Source organism: Crassostrea angulata, chromosome 6, assembly GCF_025612915.1.
Source record: "Crassostrea angulata isolate pt1a10 chromosome 6, ASM2561291v2, whole genome shotgun sequence".
Lineage (NCBI taxonomy): Eukaryota > Metazoa > Mollusca > Bivalvia > Ostreida > Ostreidae > Magallana > Magallana angulata.
Window position 1 is genome coordinate 3017017 of NC_069116.1, and position 18317 is coordinate 3035333.

At 36.1% G+C, this 18317-nt stretch overlaps 1 protein-coding gene across 7 annotated transcripts in view; it reads right to left on the reverse strand.

The window, feature by feature from the left end:
• Positions 1-1180: 1180 nt before the first annotated feature.
• The window catches only part of LOC128187964 (protein retinal degeneration B-like), a 30272-nt gene continuing 13135 nt past the window's right edge, over positions 1181-18317 (reverse strand). For 5 of the 7 annotated variants that reach the window (XM_052858689.1, XM_052858691.1, XM_052858690.1 and 2 more), the window contains 20 exons: positions 17919-18122; positions 17054-17299; positions 16354-16707; positions 13921-14016; positions 13445-13513; positions 12853-12867; positions 11302-11394; positions 10738-10863; positions 10446-10626; positions 9082-9289; positions 7974-8634; positions 7640-7783; positions 7100-7248; positions 6366-6485; positions 4679-4795; positions 4291-4436; positions 3990-4139; positions 3423-3606; positions 3111-3239; positions 1181-2899 (listed from right to left, as the gene is read on the reverse strand). In XM_052858689.1, the coding sequence (XP_052714649.1) occupies positions 2573-2899; positions 3111-3239; positions 3423-3606; positions 3990-4139; positions 4291-4436; positions 4679-4795; positions 6366-6485; positions 7100-7248; positions 7640-7783; positions 7974-8634; positions 9082-9289; positions 10446-10626; positions 10738-10863; positions 11302-11394; positions 12853-12867; positions 13445-13513; positions 13921-14016; positions 16354-16707; positions 17054-17299; positions 17919-18122 (3719 nt within the window). In that variant the 3' untranslated portion in view covers positions 1181-2572. The remainder of the gene's footprint in view (positions 2900-3110; positions 3240-3422; positions 3607-3989; positions 4140-4290; positions 4437-4678; positions 4796-6365; positions 6486-7099; positions 7249-7639; positions 7784-7973; positions 8635-9081; positions 9290-10445; positions 10627-10737; positions 10864-11301; positions 11395-12852; positions 12868-13444; positions 13514-13920; positions 14017-16353; positions 16708-17053; positions 17300-17918; positions 18123-18317) is intronic. The other 2 variants (XM_052858692.1, XM_052858694.1) reach the window with 2 other exon arrangements.

Sequence of the window (18317 nt, forward strand, 5' to 3'; positions counted from 1 at the left end):
CCTATCAATGACTGACAGTTGATTTATCTGTTTGCTGACAGTTGATCTTTCAATTGTTGACAGTTGACCTACCTGTTGCTGACATATGATATACCAGTTTCTGACAGTTAATTTACCCACGACTGACAGTTGACCTAACCTTAAGTTAAAAAATATTGAACTTTCAATAACTGACACAAAGATGTCCATCAACAAGTTGACCAGAAGTGACTTCTGTTGACGTATTTTAAGGAATTATGATATTATTACATACAGTAGGGTTATCCACAGCTGTTAGAATTTAGACCTATCAACAAATGTGAAATGATTGCTCAACTATCCACGACTGACAATAATGATTTAAATATCCAAACCTGACAAGACAGTTACTCAAATATCCACAATTGAAAAGATAATTACTAAAATAATTACTTAAATACTCATAAATGACAAGATAATTACTTAAATATCTACAACTGAAAAAGGAAAGTAAATATATTTACAACTCTCAAGGAATTGACACTTTCAGACCGACAGTTGGGCCATTGTTAAATTTACCTTTTAAAGTATTGAACGCAACTTAATTTATAAACTTTCTGATTCAAAGAATCATTCAACACACTGAGGTATTGGTAAACGTATACCTTGTTATTCATGTACTTGTATCCACTAAGCAAATCGGGGATTATCCATAGATATTTACATCCACCAAATACTAAGCATATCCTCAATTTCTTACAGAAATTGACAGTGTTTCATAGCTCTGTAAAAACTGACAGGACTGAAATCTACCAGCCCCTTTTATCGATTGGTCAAAACCTAAGAAAAATCACGGACTGCACGAATAAATCATTATGATGTCAGACTCAAGTTTCAAAAGAAGACAATTTGGCTCTTTCTTTTATCTTACTTATGTACATCAACAGTAATTTAGTTAAATTTTCTGACCTCATCCAACCAATTTATCAATTTGTTAAATAGAAAGATTTATCAATAAATATATATAATTAAGGCTTTTTTTATGATTCATGTGGTTTATGAAGGCAGCAATCATTACATATTTTTCTGCAATGTCGCCACCTTTATATTCCAAATAAATCACCAAAGAAAGCATTTTTTTTGTTTAAATGAAACATAAAATTCACTGCTAGAGAGGCATCAAATTTTGGTCTTTGGAGCCAAAACATAAATAAAAAAGATGTGTAGTCTAAATAGATTTGTTTACTTACCAAACATGAAAATGGTACAACAACATTTGGTATAACAACTAGATAAAAACAAGAAATTAAATCATAACATAAAATGTTTGGGATTTAGAGAAGGAGAACTTAACAAATGACTTACTTAATAAAAATATATTTAGTTAGAGTTAAAATACACATACCACAGGTATTAAAAGTATCATATAAAACTGAAATCAATCCATATTAACATTATAGGCATTAACATATTTGTTTACTTATATGTTAACAATTTGAATTACAACAAACATATATTTGCTGTAACTTAGGATTATCTGATTTATTTGAGTCATCATTGATTTAATACCTATCATAGAGGCATGAAAAACAAAAAAAAATTACAAGAATGAAAAATGAATACCGGTACATATAATTTCAAGCTTTGTGACATTTCAATTTCACAAAAAAGAACTTGAAATTCATAAAATGCTTGTGAACTGATATGTCAGTAACTCTAAAGATGTTACAAACTTGAAATATTGCAAAATAAAACAGTAACAGCGTGACATCCCTTTACTTGAATAGCGCAGAGGCTGTGTACTTGGTTACCTAGATACATTATACTGTTATACTGAGCAGATCTTGGAGACAGAGTTGAATACACTGGCAGTGAATACCTGTATAATAGCCATCCAGAAAGCACAAACCTTGAGAAAATACGGGTAAAGTGTCTGCCAAGAAACAAAACCATTGGCAGTAAATACTAGTTTATTGTCAAACCAGAACAAAAATACATTAGAACTATCTGCCCAGAGCCATGGATTGTCTTATACATAGGAGAATGTTAATAATGAAAGAAATTCTACTTGTGTCAAAATCATTTTGATGTTGTACATGGTATAAAAAAAAATTGTGTCATAATTCAGCTAAAAATGTCTGCTTAATGGCATTTCTGAATAAAAGACATAAAAAGTCTCTCCTTTAGACATTTCCTAAATGTGAATTAAAATGCTGTGATTTGTATATCTTGTATGTTTATAAAAGAGAAAGAAACAATATAAAGATTAAAGTACGTGACTGTATAAATACTTGTATAGGTCTAAAAATAAAGGATCAATAACAATAAAGGACTCTCAGATCTACGTAAAAACTGAACCAATGGACGTCTTTCTAAGCACCTTGCTTGTTGTTCACTATTCTAAACTATAAAATAAATTCTTTTGCTAACTAAAATCACAGTAAAAAAATGTTTTTTTTACCTTATGAGATAAATTTAGTCTATCTTTCTCTATCCTATTAAATCAACATTCACTAAACTACCGGTAAGTTAAATTACAGTAGAAAATATACTCTATAAATATATTGGAAGCATAAAAAACACTGAAATTTTTAAACTAAACACACAATGTTCACTATCTAGGAACATCTTTTAGTACAAGTTTTGGCTTTGGAGATGTTCCCCTAGTTCTGACAGTGCTGGCACCCCCATGCTCTATTATGGTGTGTCCCTCCGGCCCGACTGATATAGTCGTGTGTAAGAGTCCATCATGTTTGTTTTTAAAATCTCCAGCAGGGGTGGGATTGGAGGGCACCCTCTTCAGTGCCTTCTTTCCTTCAGACTGGAATGTCTTGGTGAAGGAGCCCTTCTGGATGAAAAGGCGGGCGTTTCCCACAGCCTGTCTAGTGGTCCCTGGGGCACGGAGGTCACTCAGGTGGGCCGCATACCCCTCGCTCAGCACCTGAAAGATCACAGAGGTCGTTAGCATCACAAAACTTATAATCATTCTCAACAGTACCTGTTAAAGTCACAAAATTTACTTTCAATCTCAAAAGTAACTTGAAACAAGATTTTTCTTAAAGAATACATTTCTAATCTCTGAGGCACTAATTATAAATAACACTGAATCCACACTCTGGTCAGCTAGACCTAGTCTGGATTGTAGTTTGTACCTGGGCTTGGGTCATCTGTTTCTTGGAAGACTTCCCCACTATATAGATCTGCTGTGGGCTGAGGCCTAGTTCTTTGTACACGTAGATGTCTTTATTGGATCCATATCCTGCCTTATACAGTATTTTAGCCTACGACAAGAATGCATTGAGATAAACTAAATATATGCTTAACATCCCAAGCTCAAAGTAAATAATGAAAATCTGTACAAACGTGAACTCCAATTTTCTGACATAACCTTGGAGTGACCTTGACTAGATTTGACCTTGATGCAAAAGATTTCACAGATGACCTGATTTAGATGACCCACTTACGTCTGACTGGAGAGTCTTTAGATAGGACAGTTTCTGCTTCAGTGGTTCTTTGGACAAACCATCCATGAACGCCACCATTCCATGCGGGAAGTTGTGTTTGGCCAGCCACGTGACCACTCTCTTGTGCTGCATGTCCGGGCGGGCGGTCACGTACACGATCAGGTAACCGTGCTCCTGCCAATGCCTGTAATACCAAAACAGTCAACAGTCATCCCGTACCTACTGCTGTTGTGGCTAACGGTGAAAGGATTAACCAATGAAGCACGGTCAATGCCTCCAAAAGCTAGATGGATTCAAATCACAAAGGTGGTAAGTAAGCAAGAATAAGCTTTATATGTAATATCCTGTATTTACATGTAATATCCTGTATTTACATGTAATATCCTGTATTTACATGTAATATCCTGTAGATTCTAGACTAGAAACAAAATCCAAGATTAACTGAAAAGTTCCTTCGTCTTCCCACTTCATCCTCTGATTTATCTTGCTATAAATCTCAAATTACAAGTGCATAAAGAGATGAATTAGATGTGGACACCTCATTACTCTAGCCCCTAGCACACTGACCTGACCACGTCTACTGCTCCCGGTCTGACCTTGGGATCCTTCCCGGAAATAGACATGCTGGCTGTGAAGGAGCCATCGATGCTGAATACCACAGTCTCTGTCTTTGGGGGGAGGACACACAGGTAAAAGTCGGCCGAGCTGTGATCACCCCTAATAACAACAAACATCAGAGTTATATATACACAGTTTAAAGTCGGCAGGGCTATGATCACCTCTAATAATGCCAAATCATCAAAGTTACAGGTACATGACAAGTAAATTAAATGTTTAACAACTTGGTTAGAATAGACAGAACAGATACCTGACGACCACTTTGACCGGGTGCATTCCCTGGGGCAGGCTCTTCTCAGATGGAATGGTGAACTGGAGCTTGCCGTTTTTGTCAGTGACCTCGGTCCCCATGTACTGCCATTCCCCAGTCTGCTGGTCCATCACATGGACGTCCACCTGCCATGGAGAGCATTGAACTAGTTCACAGATCAGGGGTTATATCACCATAATAACCACTTGTCAGAAAGCTACTCGCCTTTAAGGCATACATTTTCAAAAACTATAATACCAATACTTTATACAAGATTGGGCTTAATCTGCTGTCTGTGGTTCTATATACATGTAGGTATTAGTTTTACCCTGATCTGTGTTCACATACTGATGTTATCCCATCCTTTGACTAATGAGATGTGACCTACCTTCTCCCCTGACAGTGAAGTCACGTCGTACGAGCCGTACATGAACCTGGCCGTGATAACCTGGGGTTTGTCCTCCAACACCATCACATCGTTTCCGCGATGATTTGGCTGCAAGTTCTGACAAGAAAATAAATTTTTTTACTATCTCATCACTGTGTCATCACCATTAACTTTGAACATAGTTCTTTCACGTACAGTAGTTAATGATTATCCAAGAACTGACAGAAGCTCTATGACTGTATGATTTTACTTTAAGCTTATGATGTTCATTACAAGTTATTTTCATATGGAAAGATTCTAATTTTATAAATCATACATGTACATTCACAGATGAATTTTCTCTCTCATCACATTACTTACAATAAATGAAACTATAATATTGTCAATATCATGTATAATGTAAAAGTATCAAATTTTAAAAAACTGCTAAAACTAGAAAACTGACCAGTCAGGAAGGGCCCCGCTATGACAATTAATATAGAGAAGTGAAAAAAACTTTGAATTCCATCCTCTTTATATTAACAATGATGAGAAATAAATGCCCGGCACAAGATGTAAAGAACTGCAATATATATATAAGGTGGTAAAAAAAAAAATGAAAATTATAAGTAACAACTGTATTTTTAAAATTTCAAGATAATTCTTGAATGTCCAAAAATTCTAAATAGTATCCTTGTATCTGCATAAAACAGGGATAACCTCATGTCTTATAAAAAACTAAATTAAATGTGTATTTAAAAAAGATTTAAACAGGTGTTTTATAAAATGCAAGCCTTCAGTGAATGCAAATACATTGTATCACCCAGGGTTGACCTCTTCAAAACAAACATCAATTGCAGACAAAGGTGTTCATTAATTGGGATTAATTGTTCTGCTCTCTCATCCTTTTCTTCTAAATTTACAATAAGATTTTTTTTTCAGAAATGACAGAATGGGGTTATTATCTGATTACCTGTTAAATTAACAGCATTATTAAGGCAGAAAAAAATCAAATAAATAATTAAAATATAAAATAGTGAAAAAGGATATCTTAATATATATTTTGAATTTAGAATTCAATAAAATTATCATAAATCATTGTGTATGGTATTTTAACCAAAATAAAGTATGAATATTATATTAATCCATATTTCAAAGAAAGTACACAATACTACACATCATTCAAAATTGACCTTAACTTCAAAACAAAGTTCATTTGCAGACACAGGCAGTGCAGTAATTAATCTCAATGTGACAGATAAAGATAAAGCTTAGGATTTTCTTCCTGTGGACGGTTAATTAATCCCAAAGTACAAATATTGCACAGCCTTCCAAGTACACAATGGTAACATTGTCAGCAGTTATCTCTCTTTGCCCATTCATTCTTATGCATAGTTAAGGAATCTACCCCACCACCCCAGCTCCAAACCAGAAGACATAGAGAACCAAACTTAGCATCAAAATATGTATTTCTGCCTACTAAACTACCATACCAAATTTGAACTTGATTGAGCAACCATAAAAAAAGTTATTAGAAAAAAACAGAAAATTTGTGGACGGAAGAGTGACAGACGGATGGACAGAAGGACGGACGGACAGAGTGATTACTATAGGGCACCCGCAAATCCTTGCGGGGCCCTAATAAATGATACTGTACAAACACATGATGATAAAACTATTCCTCTGGGGGTTTACAGGCTTTATTTACCTTGACTTTAATTGTAGTTCTGCGTTTTAACCATTTCTCTCGGGAGACCTTCCCACTGAGACTGGACTGTAGATCCACATCACCAGATGACTCAAATAAAGACACATCATACCTCAGTACCTGTAACAATTACAAATAATGTCTTACAGGTATTACAATGTAACTTACAGGTAATACAATGTAACTGTGAAAGCGGAGTTATTGTCCCATATGGAATTTACTGACAATGTATGAACCATATTAGGTCAACTACAAACCATGTAACAATTATATCTAACTAACTGCCTTTGTATAAATGGCAAATAATGAATGTAACAATGAAATGTTATAAATGTTACAACTTCCAATTTGGGTACAAAACCTGACGTCAAAATATTCTGTGAATGACATCATAATGCTCATTGACAAGGAGATATATTTCGTACTGACTGTGTATGGAATATACATGGTCTCCACATGACTACTGTTAGCCAATGATTTTCTTACAAATGAGCAGGAGGCAAAATATTACTGTATACAGAGTAATTTTTGCACCATTCTTACTCAATGGAAAAATTCAAATTAGGCTATTTGAAAACAGAAAATTATGTATTGCTCTAAATTTATAAGAGATTAAATAGGTTTTTCAATATTAATGCACCAGGACAGAAGAAACACAAGATAGATGTTCATAGAAAATGTTCATAGTATGGCTGCAGACATGACCTAATCAACAGGAACCAATCAGATCTCACCTGTCGTAGGATAAAGGAAGTGACATCACTGGACTCCCAGAAGCTCGCGTGGAACAGGTGAGGGAGAGCAGAGACCGGGAAGGAGTGGAGGATCTCGGGACAGTACAGGACGAAGTCCAGCCGCTTGTTACCCCACCACCTGCTGGTCACTGTCAAAGCGACGTCACAGAATCAGTTACAAGGCATCAGTAACAAGGCATCAGTACCTTGTCACTGTCAAACATCAGCACACAATCAGTAACAAGGCATCGGTAACATCTATCTAAACTAGACAACATGACTTAGTCGCATAGCAACTAGAGAGTGTATATGAACAGTATAACTTGTATTAGAGATCAGAAATAATTTCAGGTTTGTTAAAAGATGTGTAATGTACACATGTACAATTTTTTCACTTGAAGTATTTGTATTTTAAAATGCTCAAAACATGTAAGATTATCTGTAACAACCAATGAGATATTTGACAAAATGGCCAATGTGAGGGTAATGTGAAGGTCAGGAGATCACTGACCCAGTGGTCAGTGAGGGGAGGGTACTGACCGCCAGTGATAAAGGACACGGCGGACTCTCCTAGGCCTGACATCTGGGAGATATTGCTGGTGATGCTTCCCTGTCTCTGGAGGAAGGGACCGGAGGAGTAGCGCCGGTTAGTGAACAGATTCAAGTTACTCTGTACTGTCTCAACTGTAGACACAAAAATACAGTGATAAATAATACCCACTAGACTAAGTACAACTGATGTAGTATAAGCCCGTTCCTGATCATATTACATTCAATGTTGACAGACTCAAAGAGTTTTACACAGGTTCTCTTCTCTGTCATACTGGACACTAATCAAAAACCCCATACTTGTTTGATCCTATCTTATACTAACCTACATGGATGGGTTCTCCATCTCCGAGAGGAAACTTGTTGTACCTGGAGATTTTGACAGGTGGGATATGTTTGAAAGACTCGTGGACGAGAGGCTCTAGCCGGACCGCTGCAGGGTCACTGGAGTGGAACAGATTGTACACCTGATTGCACATGGGACTTTGGGGCGGGGAATCATCCCCCGATGTCATTCTCCTGTAGGCCAACACCAGCCCTAGGGGAGCCCCCAGCATAAAGAACTCTGACACCTCAAAGTCCAGCTTCATACACGGCCCATCATAGTTACTGCCGGTGCTGGTGCGTCTGATGTGTTCCGGGGGCTCACTGACGTTCAGATACGTCGTCGCAGAGAGTCTCTGACCTGAGTTCTGACGTCTAAGCTTGTTGTCTGTCGCTGACGAGACATCACTTTTACTGAACTGTTTGTCTGCCGTGTTACATGCGCAGTCTCTGATATTACAACACTTGGAGAGATCGGGATCACTCAGACTCATGGCTTGACTCGACTCGGAGGTCTTGGAGGCCCAGCTCCTTGGGTTTCCCTCCATGTTCAGACTACTGTTGCTGTCGTAGGTACTCATTCCCCGGCCACAGTGAAGGCTGGCCGATGTCAGGGCGTCATAAGCCATGATGGATGCTGTGGAGTCCGCCAACAGACACACCTATAACAGGTACACAGTTTTCTTGGTTCACATAAAGTAAACCTTACTGTATTAAGCTACATGTATATCTTCTACCGCCTTCTGATTACATATGAATTTTTACAGTCATTTATAATTCATTGAACTGTGATGACTTTTAAATTGATATTTATACATAAATGTTGAAAGGATAATTAGGATTCCTTGAATAGAAATCGGATTAATCAATATACAAGAAGATAATACATGTACATGGGTTAAAAAGAATCTCTCATGATATTTGTTGAAGTATGATTTTTATCAAATGAGTTGTGTTGTCTTTGTAATATGTCTTCTCCTTTCTTAAAGCTATAAAGTGTAAATTAGGCACTACATGTAAGTAAATCGGACTATACCTGTCCAATAAACCCCTTGCCCTCTCCCAAGGTCAGGAAGTATGAATAGGGCACTAAGTAAATCAGACTGTACCTGTCCAGTAAAGCCCTTGCCCTCTCCAGAGGTCAAGAAGTCCTGATACACTAGGTTAGCTTTGGCCACCATCTTGTTAACACCCTCATGGTACTCAGGGTTTGAGGAAGCAAACAATGCAATGGCCCCAAGGGGAACAAAGTCCTGGGTCCAGAGAGAGGCTTCCTGGGACTTTGGTGTCTGGGGGTCCAGTCCATAGGGACTCAGGCTGTAAACAAAAAGTGTAAACAAGTCATCCCCTGAGGGAAACCATCATACACCGGACAATGTTATACACAGTATACTTAAGGACATTATTTCTAATGCATTTCTTTGTTTTTGTATGTGAAAGTATACCTTTTCAAGAAAGATGTCCTTGATGAATATTTTCATACCAATTTAAAAAAAACATGTAAAAGTGAGATATATGCATTGAACATAGGAAAGTGTGGTTATTCAAAAAAACTTATCATGCAGTGTAAAATACAGGTATATTCTTTATTCAGTAAAATTCCTTCATTTAAAATTCAGTACTTCACTTCCTAATGATAATATCAACATTTTAAAAAAAAATTTGTAGGCATTTTTTGTACAATTTTTAATTGTCACATTTCCTTGATCAAAAGATTTACACCCTATCTTTATACACTTCTTGTCAAACCTGATCTACAGATAAAACTTCTACTAACTAGAGCTAAATATAGACATCTAGCATTATCTTCCTTGATTAGGAGATTTTCAGAAGGTGTATCTAAGTTATTATCGTGGCGACGAAAGATTTTTAAATTTGTAACTTCAGAAAATATTTTAGCAGTGCTTAAAAGTTTATTTTTAAATAAGAAAAGACCTCATTTAACATAGAAACATTTTGACTAAAGATTCCAAATTGTTTATTAACAAAAGAATTATTTTGAACCATATTGTATATTCAAAATCATGATCTTCACTTTATAATTTATAACTATAACTTATTAAACATACCAGATAAATGTTAACTTGGTTAAAAATTGTCAAGATGCTTTGAGATATAGTGTAAGTTATGTGAGGTCATTGTTGGTCTTCAATTGAACAAAGTGGGTTTATTACTTAAACTGTCTACAGAAATATGTTTGGTTATTGAAGTCCTTCGAGGTTCGGCTTTGCCTCACTGTCAAATAACTTGATAAACCCAAAATATTTTCATAGACAGTCAGTATCAAACCTAATAAATAATATAAGGCAGCATATTCCATGTTGAGAGGAATTTCTCCAGAGGTATGTTCAACAGAGCGAGCGTTTGCGAGCGCTCATTAAAATTTGTGTTGGAGGTATATGGAATTTTGGTGAGCGCTCATTCTGTTGAACACACTTCTGGCTTACTACCTAGACCTTATCAAATGCCTTACCTGGCGAGGAGGTTGACTGTCTCTGTGCAGATCTGGGGACAGGAGACTAGTCTGAAGGCGATGTGATTTAGTGCCCCCGGGTAGTGGGTCCTCATCACCTGCTCAAACGTCATCTTAAACGTGCTGAAGTCACTTCTCTTGGAAGCTTGGACGTGGTCGATGTGCATGTCAAGCAAGTTTCCTAAAGAAATAGAAGCATATCAAGACTTCATTTCATTTGCTAACTTACTGGGCATTGTATCAGACTTATATGTGAAGTCCCAAACAAAGAGTGGCAATCTCAGAGAATTACCTCCATGTAGAACCAGGAACAGGATGTTGGTCTTACATCCAGCGGACGGTGGGGGGGAGGAGTCCTTACTCTGCTCCGTGTACAGATGTTGTCGGATTTGTTCCACCTTCTTTCCAAGAGATGTATCTATCACAAAAGTACAGATTGAGGGATTTACTTTCTCAATTCATTTTTATTGACTTTTAAATGCACAAATTATGAGTTTATCTATTTTCATTGTATGATAAAATCTTCAAATAAACATCCTCCATCAGATATTAGCTATTAATCTCACAACCACTTTTTCTCAATGGACCAAACAAATATCAAAAATCCATTAAGCAAATTGCTAACCTTATAGAATCATTATTATTACAATATTGCATACTGAATTTATTTTCATTATTCATCTCTTTAATTGATTTTGTAAAGTGTTGTTATCAGTGTTCCCATGTATCCCCTAGTTTATCCCAGGAAATCATTAAAAAAACAAGACATGTTTTAGAATCATATAACTAAAAAGCCCCTCTCCCCATGTTGTAATATTGAGAGGGGCCCTGAGAGCAGTGATCTCCCCTGACTGACCTATGTGATCCTCCGAGGTCACTGACCGTGCGTCTGCATACTCGTCCCCACTGATCATCCCCTCTGCCCTGGAATCAGCTCTATCCTCCTCATCTGTAAAACCAAGGCATGATTAGAATTGATCTGATACGCTGTCAAAAACTTGATCAGTTTCAGAGGATCAAGTGCAGAGAACATTAAATCTATTGACCAATGCAAGAAACAGATACTGCATCATAAAAAGTTTTCTTCATGTCAAACAGATGAGTACACTCAATTACAATATATGTGTAAGATATGAAGTACAACACAGATACACTTTGAACATATAACACTTAATGGCCATCACAATGACAAGACAGTGATATCAATTTCCTTTTCCTTAAAAAATATCAATCAATCAGTATCAATCAAAATCAATCAATCAATCATGACAATCCAATTACCAATTTGTGATGCTCAATAACAAACATCAAGTGAATTCAACCTACAATTCAAAAACACAATCACACTAATTGCAAAAGTTAAGGAAAATTTCACAATCCATATTTCTAAAATTTTTATTAAATTCAAACTTATATAGAAGTTTTTTTTTATTACTTTTATATCATACTTAGGAATAACTGGTTTTATTTTTTGCTAAGAAGGTTAATTTCTGTTTTATAATTCCAAATATATTTTTTGCAATTGTATAACTCTCAAAAGAGGACTAAGTTTTTAAATAATTAAACAAAATTTTGTGCAATTTATATTTCTGCAGATGCGATGCTACAAAAGCACCCTACAAAAAAATCAGCTAAATACAAAATATTGTCTACCATCCTGTAAAACCTAGAGAGATACAAAATTACTACATAGTTAAATAAATTTATCTATATTTAATTTGAGTAAAGAGTTTAAAGGAATTTCAGCTCCCATAATATACACTGTACTGTGTATGTACAGCTGCTGCGGGAAGTTTCCATTGAACCAAATAGAGGTCCTCTGATGAGGTTGATACATCTTGATTTAAAAACCTCTGATAAATAAAAACCTTCATGTATTTACTGAGGCGTAAGGCTGAAGTGAATACCACTTAACAGAAATAATAACAGTGTCAACTGATTTCATGTCAACAATTGTTCTAATTCAGAGATGAATGTCTGCCAAGTGCATGAAAAAGCTTTCAGTTTACAAGTACTTTTCAGTGACATGGATGACGCTATCAAACAAAAACATATTTTGTGCATTTGGTTATTCTTAATTTCACATTAGGGTCGACTCAATAATAAATGAAAGATTTATTGTACAACCATTTGCTTGAATACAACATGGCATCATCAGTAATGCTGGATCAACTGTCAGTCAATCATAATGCTCAATCAACTGTCAGCTAATCATAATGCTCGATCAACTGTCAGCTAATCATAATGCTCGATCAAAACTGTCAGCCAATCAGGAAAGAGAATTATACAGCTAGTTATTGGCTTTTGTCATTTGTTGAGAGGGAGTTAATGCATTGCAAGGTTTTTGTTAATGATACAGGTAAAATGGAAATTCTAGAAAGATTCACAAACATTATAAAACACAAACCTCTACTTCCAATGCCTAAAATAAAATGTAGAAATACCCATATCAACTATCAAATCAGATTCCAGGCCATGCATCTTGACTTTATTTTATTTAGAAAAAATTATTACTGATTTTCATAATTTTGTTCAATAAAGAGAGCATGAAAAAAAGTTCATTGCAAAAAGCACCTGCTCCAAACCCCCCCCCCAACCCCCCCCCCCCCCCAAAACCAACCCCCCTCCCCCCAAAAAAATCCCACCCAAACCACCCCCACTTCATCAACCTTTGTGTCAAATGATTAATACAAGCAACAGAACAAGCACAGAGCTGAATCATGTCTTATTCATTTCAAACAGAGAATTAATAAAAACAGTTTTTACCATAATTTTTAAACAGATAAATAAAATCCTACAAGGCAATGTCGCTAAAATACATGAATGTTTTGAAAATTCGATTATATGTTTAAAATCAAGATAAAAAAGTCAAGTTCTTTACTAATAAGGTATCCACTAATTTATTATTATTGACATAGCTATGATCCCTGTTAGTTGTATTGGCAGGTTAAGCAGTCTCCTCTACAAGCCAATCGGTGCACTCTATCGGAACAACTCACCTGAGCTCGACGGACCCTGCGATCCCTCATCTGACCAGAATGTGCTCTCGTCGCACGGCGTCATGTGGCCTGTTAGAAATAGTGACAGAGAAAGCTAACGAAGGAGAGATGAGCCGCTTAAAGGACACATGCACCCAAGCTTGACCTCAAGGCGGCTATAGGGTTACTGAACAACAAGTTACTGATCAAGAACATGTAGCATTCTTTACTAAAAAATAATGCATACCAGCAAAGGAAAAAATACCAAACAATAGCAGGAGAAGTATTTCTTTGGAGTCAAGTTTTCCAGGTTATTGAATGCAAGCACTGATATTTTAATGATATAAATTTACAATAGGATAATACAGGCAACAAAATACATATATGGACAAAGGAGCAACATAAACAAAGAGATGACTTTAAATAAAAATAAGCCAAGAGAATGAACCTTGTTATCATGGGGTGGGAGGAGTGTTGTGTCCGCCGCCCAAACTAACCTTTAGCATCGAAGAACTCCTCCTCGTCTGAGCTCGATTCTTGGAGCTGTTCCAAACTCTCAAACATGCGGGAGGTGGAAACATCGTGGAAAGATCCTGGAAAAAGATATCATTATGAATGAATGATAGGGAGTCTGATAAGACATGGATAGGAGATCCTTAGGACCTGTATGTGATATAATAATTTATAAATTGATATAGAACCCATAAAATAATGAGATAAACATTATTTGTTTTAACTCACACCCATTCCGTAACACTATACTGGCACTGTACCAGTTATCGGCTAAAATTTTATGTTTTCTTTTCGTATTTCCTTATTTCTTGATGTTTTTGGATAACACTTGACATACTTTAAATGGTGAACTCCTTATTTATCCATCTGTTAGATTATATCATTATTTAGAACCCAAAAACATATTGTTTTGTGATTTTTAGCATGCCCCGAATTTGTCAAGTTTTCACGATTTACTGTACCAGTTATCAGCTTCGTGATAATAACATAATAAAATTCCTGTACATTTTTTGATTTTATACTTTGCAAAATGTAATTTGAATGATGTCGCTTGTGGGGTCAGACTAAAGGTCGTAGGGGTTATGATACATAAACAAACCTCTTAAAATTATTCGTTTGTTATCATAGGGTAATACACAAAATCGTAGACTATTCAATACATATTTGTGCAATCAGGCGTTCAACTGCGCTATGAATCTCTCGGAATTTAGTGAACTCCCTTTGTTTATGCATGTTATATGTATTGATATAATATGTCAAATCAAAGAAGGGATATAATAACGTATCACAAAGAGGTAATATTCTATTTTTAACTTATTACGTCACATCCCCCACTGCTGAAAGTGCAAAGATGTAAATCAGCGGTAAACAATGATCGTTTAACCTCATGTTTAAAACATATTCAAGAAAGTTTTCAAGCAAACTTACTTTTCTTCATTCGAAACAGACGACTGAATAAAAAATAATCTCGGATAATTGCGTGCTATTAACCCTAACTCTCAGTTTAGCCGATAACTGGTACAGTACACATCTACAGGATGCTGTTCTCATGTTTGTTATGAATTCTGTATGTTAAAGCAATGTCATCAAGACAAAAAAAAACTTGAAGACTCCCCTAATCTAGTTTTATCTACTGACTTTTTTTTTGAAATCATTACACACTTCAAATCTATTTCCCCTAAATTTGATTTCACTGAGGAAAACACACTTCTGTAAAAATCATATCTCTTTTTTTTTTTTTACTCTGAATCATACTAATATTAATTTAAAATATTCCCCAAGTGTACCCAGGCCCCTTACTACACCGTACCTAAGCAGACTTTATATCTTTATAACTGTAGTAATATAAAGAAATTTAATCCACTCATCATTTCAATTTACACCAACAGATCATTTTTTCCTCATCTGACATCCTTTTCAACAAAATGCTATGTAGTTAAACCTAAAATTGACTTCCCTGAATGAGAGTTGAGTAATTGTCTTAGTAGACCAGCTGGTGTGACTGGCCACAGATAGAACCCTACCATTAACTACTTCCTGTCAGACATTTCCTGCTCTGTCTGACTGCCCACGCTCGTTTTATCCAGCCACTAGACAACAGAATCTGTAGATCTGTTTCCATTTGACCATGCTGCCCTAGGCTTGTTAAGAGAGTATAGTAATTCAGATTTATTTCCCTTTGACCAGGCATCCCCCCTTTCCATTTTCCTCAAGATTACAGAAAATCAATGCCATGTTAACTTAGGTTTGCTTGAGCTCCGCTCAATGTAATTGTATCTTAAGTTGTGGGAGATATTAGTTTTATTGAGAAAGAAAAAAATCAATACACTTGGCCAAATTCTTGTAATTTCTGCAGATTTCTCACATTTCTGGCCCCAAAAGAGATAAAGGCATGTAAACAGTTTGGCAAGTGAAAGAACAACCACAGATAAAATCTGACAGCTCTTAATCATATCTTCCATGTAAATTCATCTCAGAATTTTGATGTGATGAACTGCAGTATTTACTTCTACACTAATGGTACCAAGCACTATACCCTCATTGCCCGTACATGGCCTTCTTTTCATACACATTCTGCTTTTCATTGTTCATGTATTTTAATCTTTGCGTAGTTCTCATAAGCTAACAGTAATTCTGATTAATAAAACAAGATTGTGGTTTTCACATTTCGTTAACTTCTTGCTAATAATTTGTGACAACTTTAAAAAAAATATATTAAGAGCTGAGTATGAAAAAAAAGCATTGGCAAAAAATTAGAACCTAAATGATTCGAATCTACATAAAAATTTGGATTTGGACAGCTGAACATATCCAACAAATACACCAGACACATTTACATGCATAGGAAGAAGATGCTGGTGTTATTCTAAAAACATTTTTTTTATCTCTCTAACCTCAGAAGCCAGTGAGTTACTAACCATGTCCCATCCTGTGTTTAGTTGAGCCACTGAGCGAGCGTTTGTGTAGGGCCTCCGACGACATCTTCCTTCCAGTGGGTGTGATTTTCCCCGATGCTTCGTGTTCCGGTGTCTGTTTCTTAATGGCTGCTGCCTGATCAAAGGACGTAGAGATTGGAATTTTGGGCGTACTTTGAGTATCCTCGACATTATCATCTCCCTCTTCTTCATTCATTGACACCATTTTCATCTTCTCAGCCAGTGCGAGCTGAGTTTCTCTTTCAAGTCGTCGAATGTCGCTGAGTTGGAGGCCGTAGTACTCATCCTGCCAGCACCAGGCCTGTCTGTGAGCACGAAGCATCGTCTTCCTCAAACCTGTGGGAGGAGAATTGAACACATCAAATCAAGACCTTCTAATTTATAGTTACAAATTAAACAGATTCTCTTTCGTTAAATTAAAATTTCTCTTTCTTGCATCAAAAGATGATACATGTTTTGACAATTTCATTTATGTCATACTCTGTACAAATTGATGAACAATTGTTTACTTTAAAGCGATGGCAGCAAAAACAATAATTATAAGCCTTTTTTAAACATATACAAATTTCTATGATAGTTGTTAATTATGTACAGGTTGTTCCTTTCTCTGAACATTCAATGCCTGACAAAACTTAAATATGAATTAACACACACCGACCTATGTCATGTTTGAACCTCGTACCTATATCATGTATGAACCTCTCGATCTTGTTCTGCATGCCCCAGTACTTGAACTCGACCCGACAAAGTTTGTACGCCGTCATCACACACTTCTTTTTGGCCGGGATCTTTGAGTCGCGGGCGTACTCGGCCAGCCAGTTTTCCGTCAGCGGGCCACGCCCGGTCTTCTCCGACCGGAACAGCTTGGGGTCCTCCTCTTTCTTGTAGTCCCCACTGGAGATAGGATCCTTTACAATGTCCAAGTAATCTGCGAATGATTAACATACAAATTATATGTAGTACTCAGGGAGGAAGCAATTGTCTACCAAGCTATCCCTTACAGAAAGAGTCTCGCAAAAACACATAAAACAAATTGTTTGACTTATTTCCAGGCTGATAATACTAAATCCTACCTTCCTAAATATATTTTATAGAATTGGGGAAAAAAATAAAAAAGCTGAAAGAACACATCAATATCTTATCATTGACATTTTTTATAATAAAGCATGACTTATCAAAATCTAGCTGAAGTCAGTAAAAGAGATTTTGGTACAAATTAACACTAAAAAATATAAATACCGTACTTTTGAAATAAATTATGACCAATACAAATAACTTTGGGAATAAAGTGCTTGGGCAAATGCCAAAAGAAACTACTGTAAACGTATTACATTTGGCTGTGTATTCTATTTAGTGCTTTTGGCGGAATGCGGCTTCTGCTAAATCAAGTATATTGCTATATGCCATGCTTATATGTATAAAAATAGTCACATTGAGGAATAAGCTAATTCAAATTCACGCCAACTTGTTCAAAAAACTAATTTCTGCAAAATATCCTACACGCCAAATATAATAAGTTTACAGTCATTGATTACTCTCAGACTTACCTACGACCCTGTTTTTGAGTTCAGATGAGTTCAGGTTGAATACATTATCCTGTTCTCCCGCATCGTTCAGGTACCGTGTTTCTATCTCCAGGTAAAGCTTCTCCACAAAGGGGCACCTGTAGCGAGTCTTTGTGTATGGGTAGGCATTCCAAGCCTCCTCCTCCACTCGCAGGGCAGACTTGGGCAGAATGGCACGAAACCAACCTACAGATCAGATCTGTTATGTTCATCAAAGATGTAATTGTATGAATTTAAAGAAGCATTCAGCAGACAGGCAAGATAAAAGTTGAAATGTTTAATATCCTTAACTCATAAGCCACACATAATAAACTCTTTTCAATTTAATGTAAACTAGAGGTACTGTGAGCAAGCTCACAATTGATACCCCCCGCTAAGAAA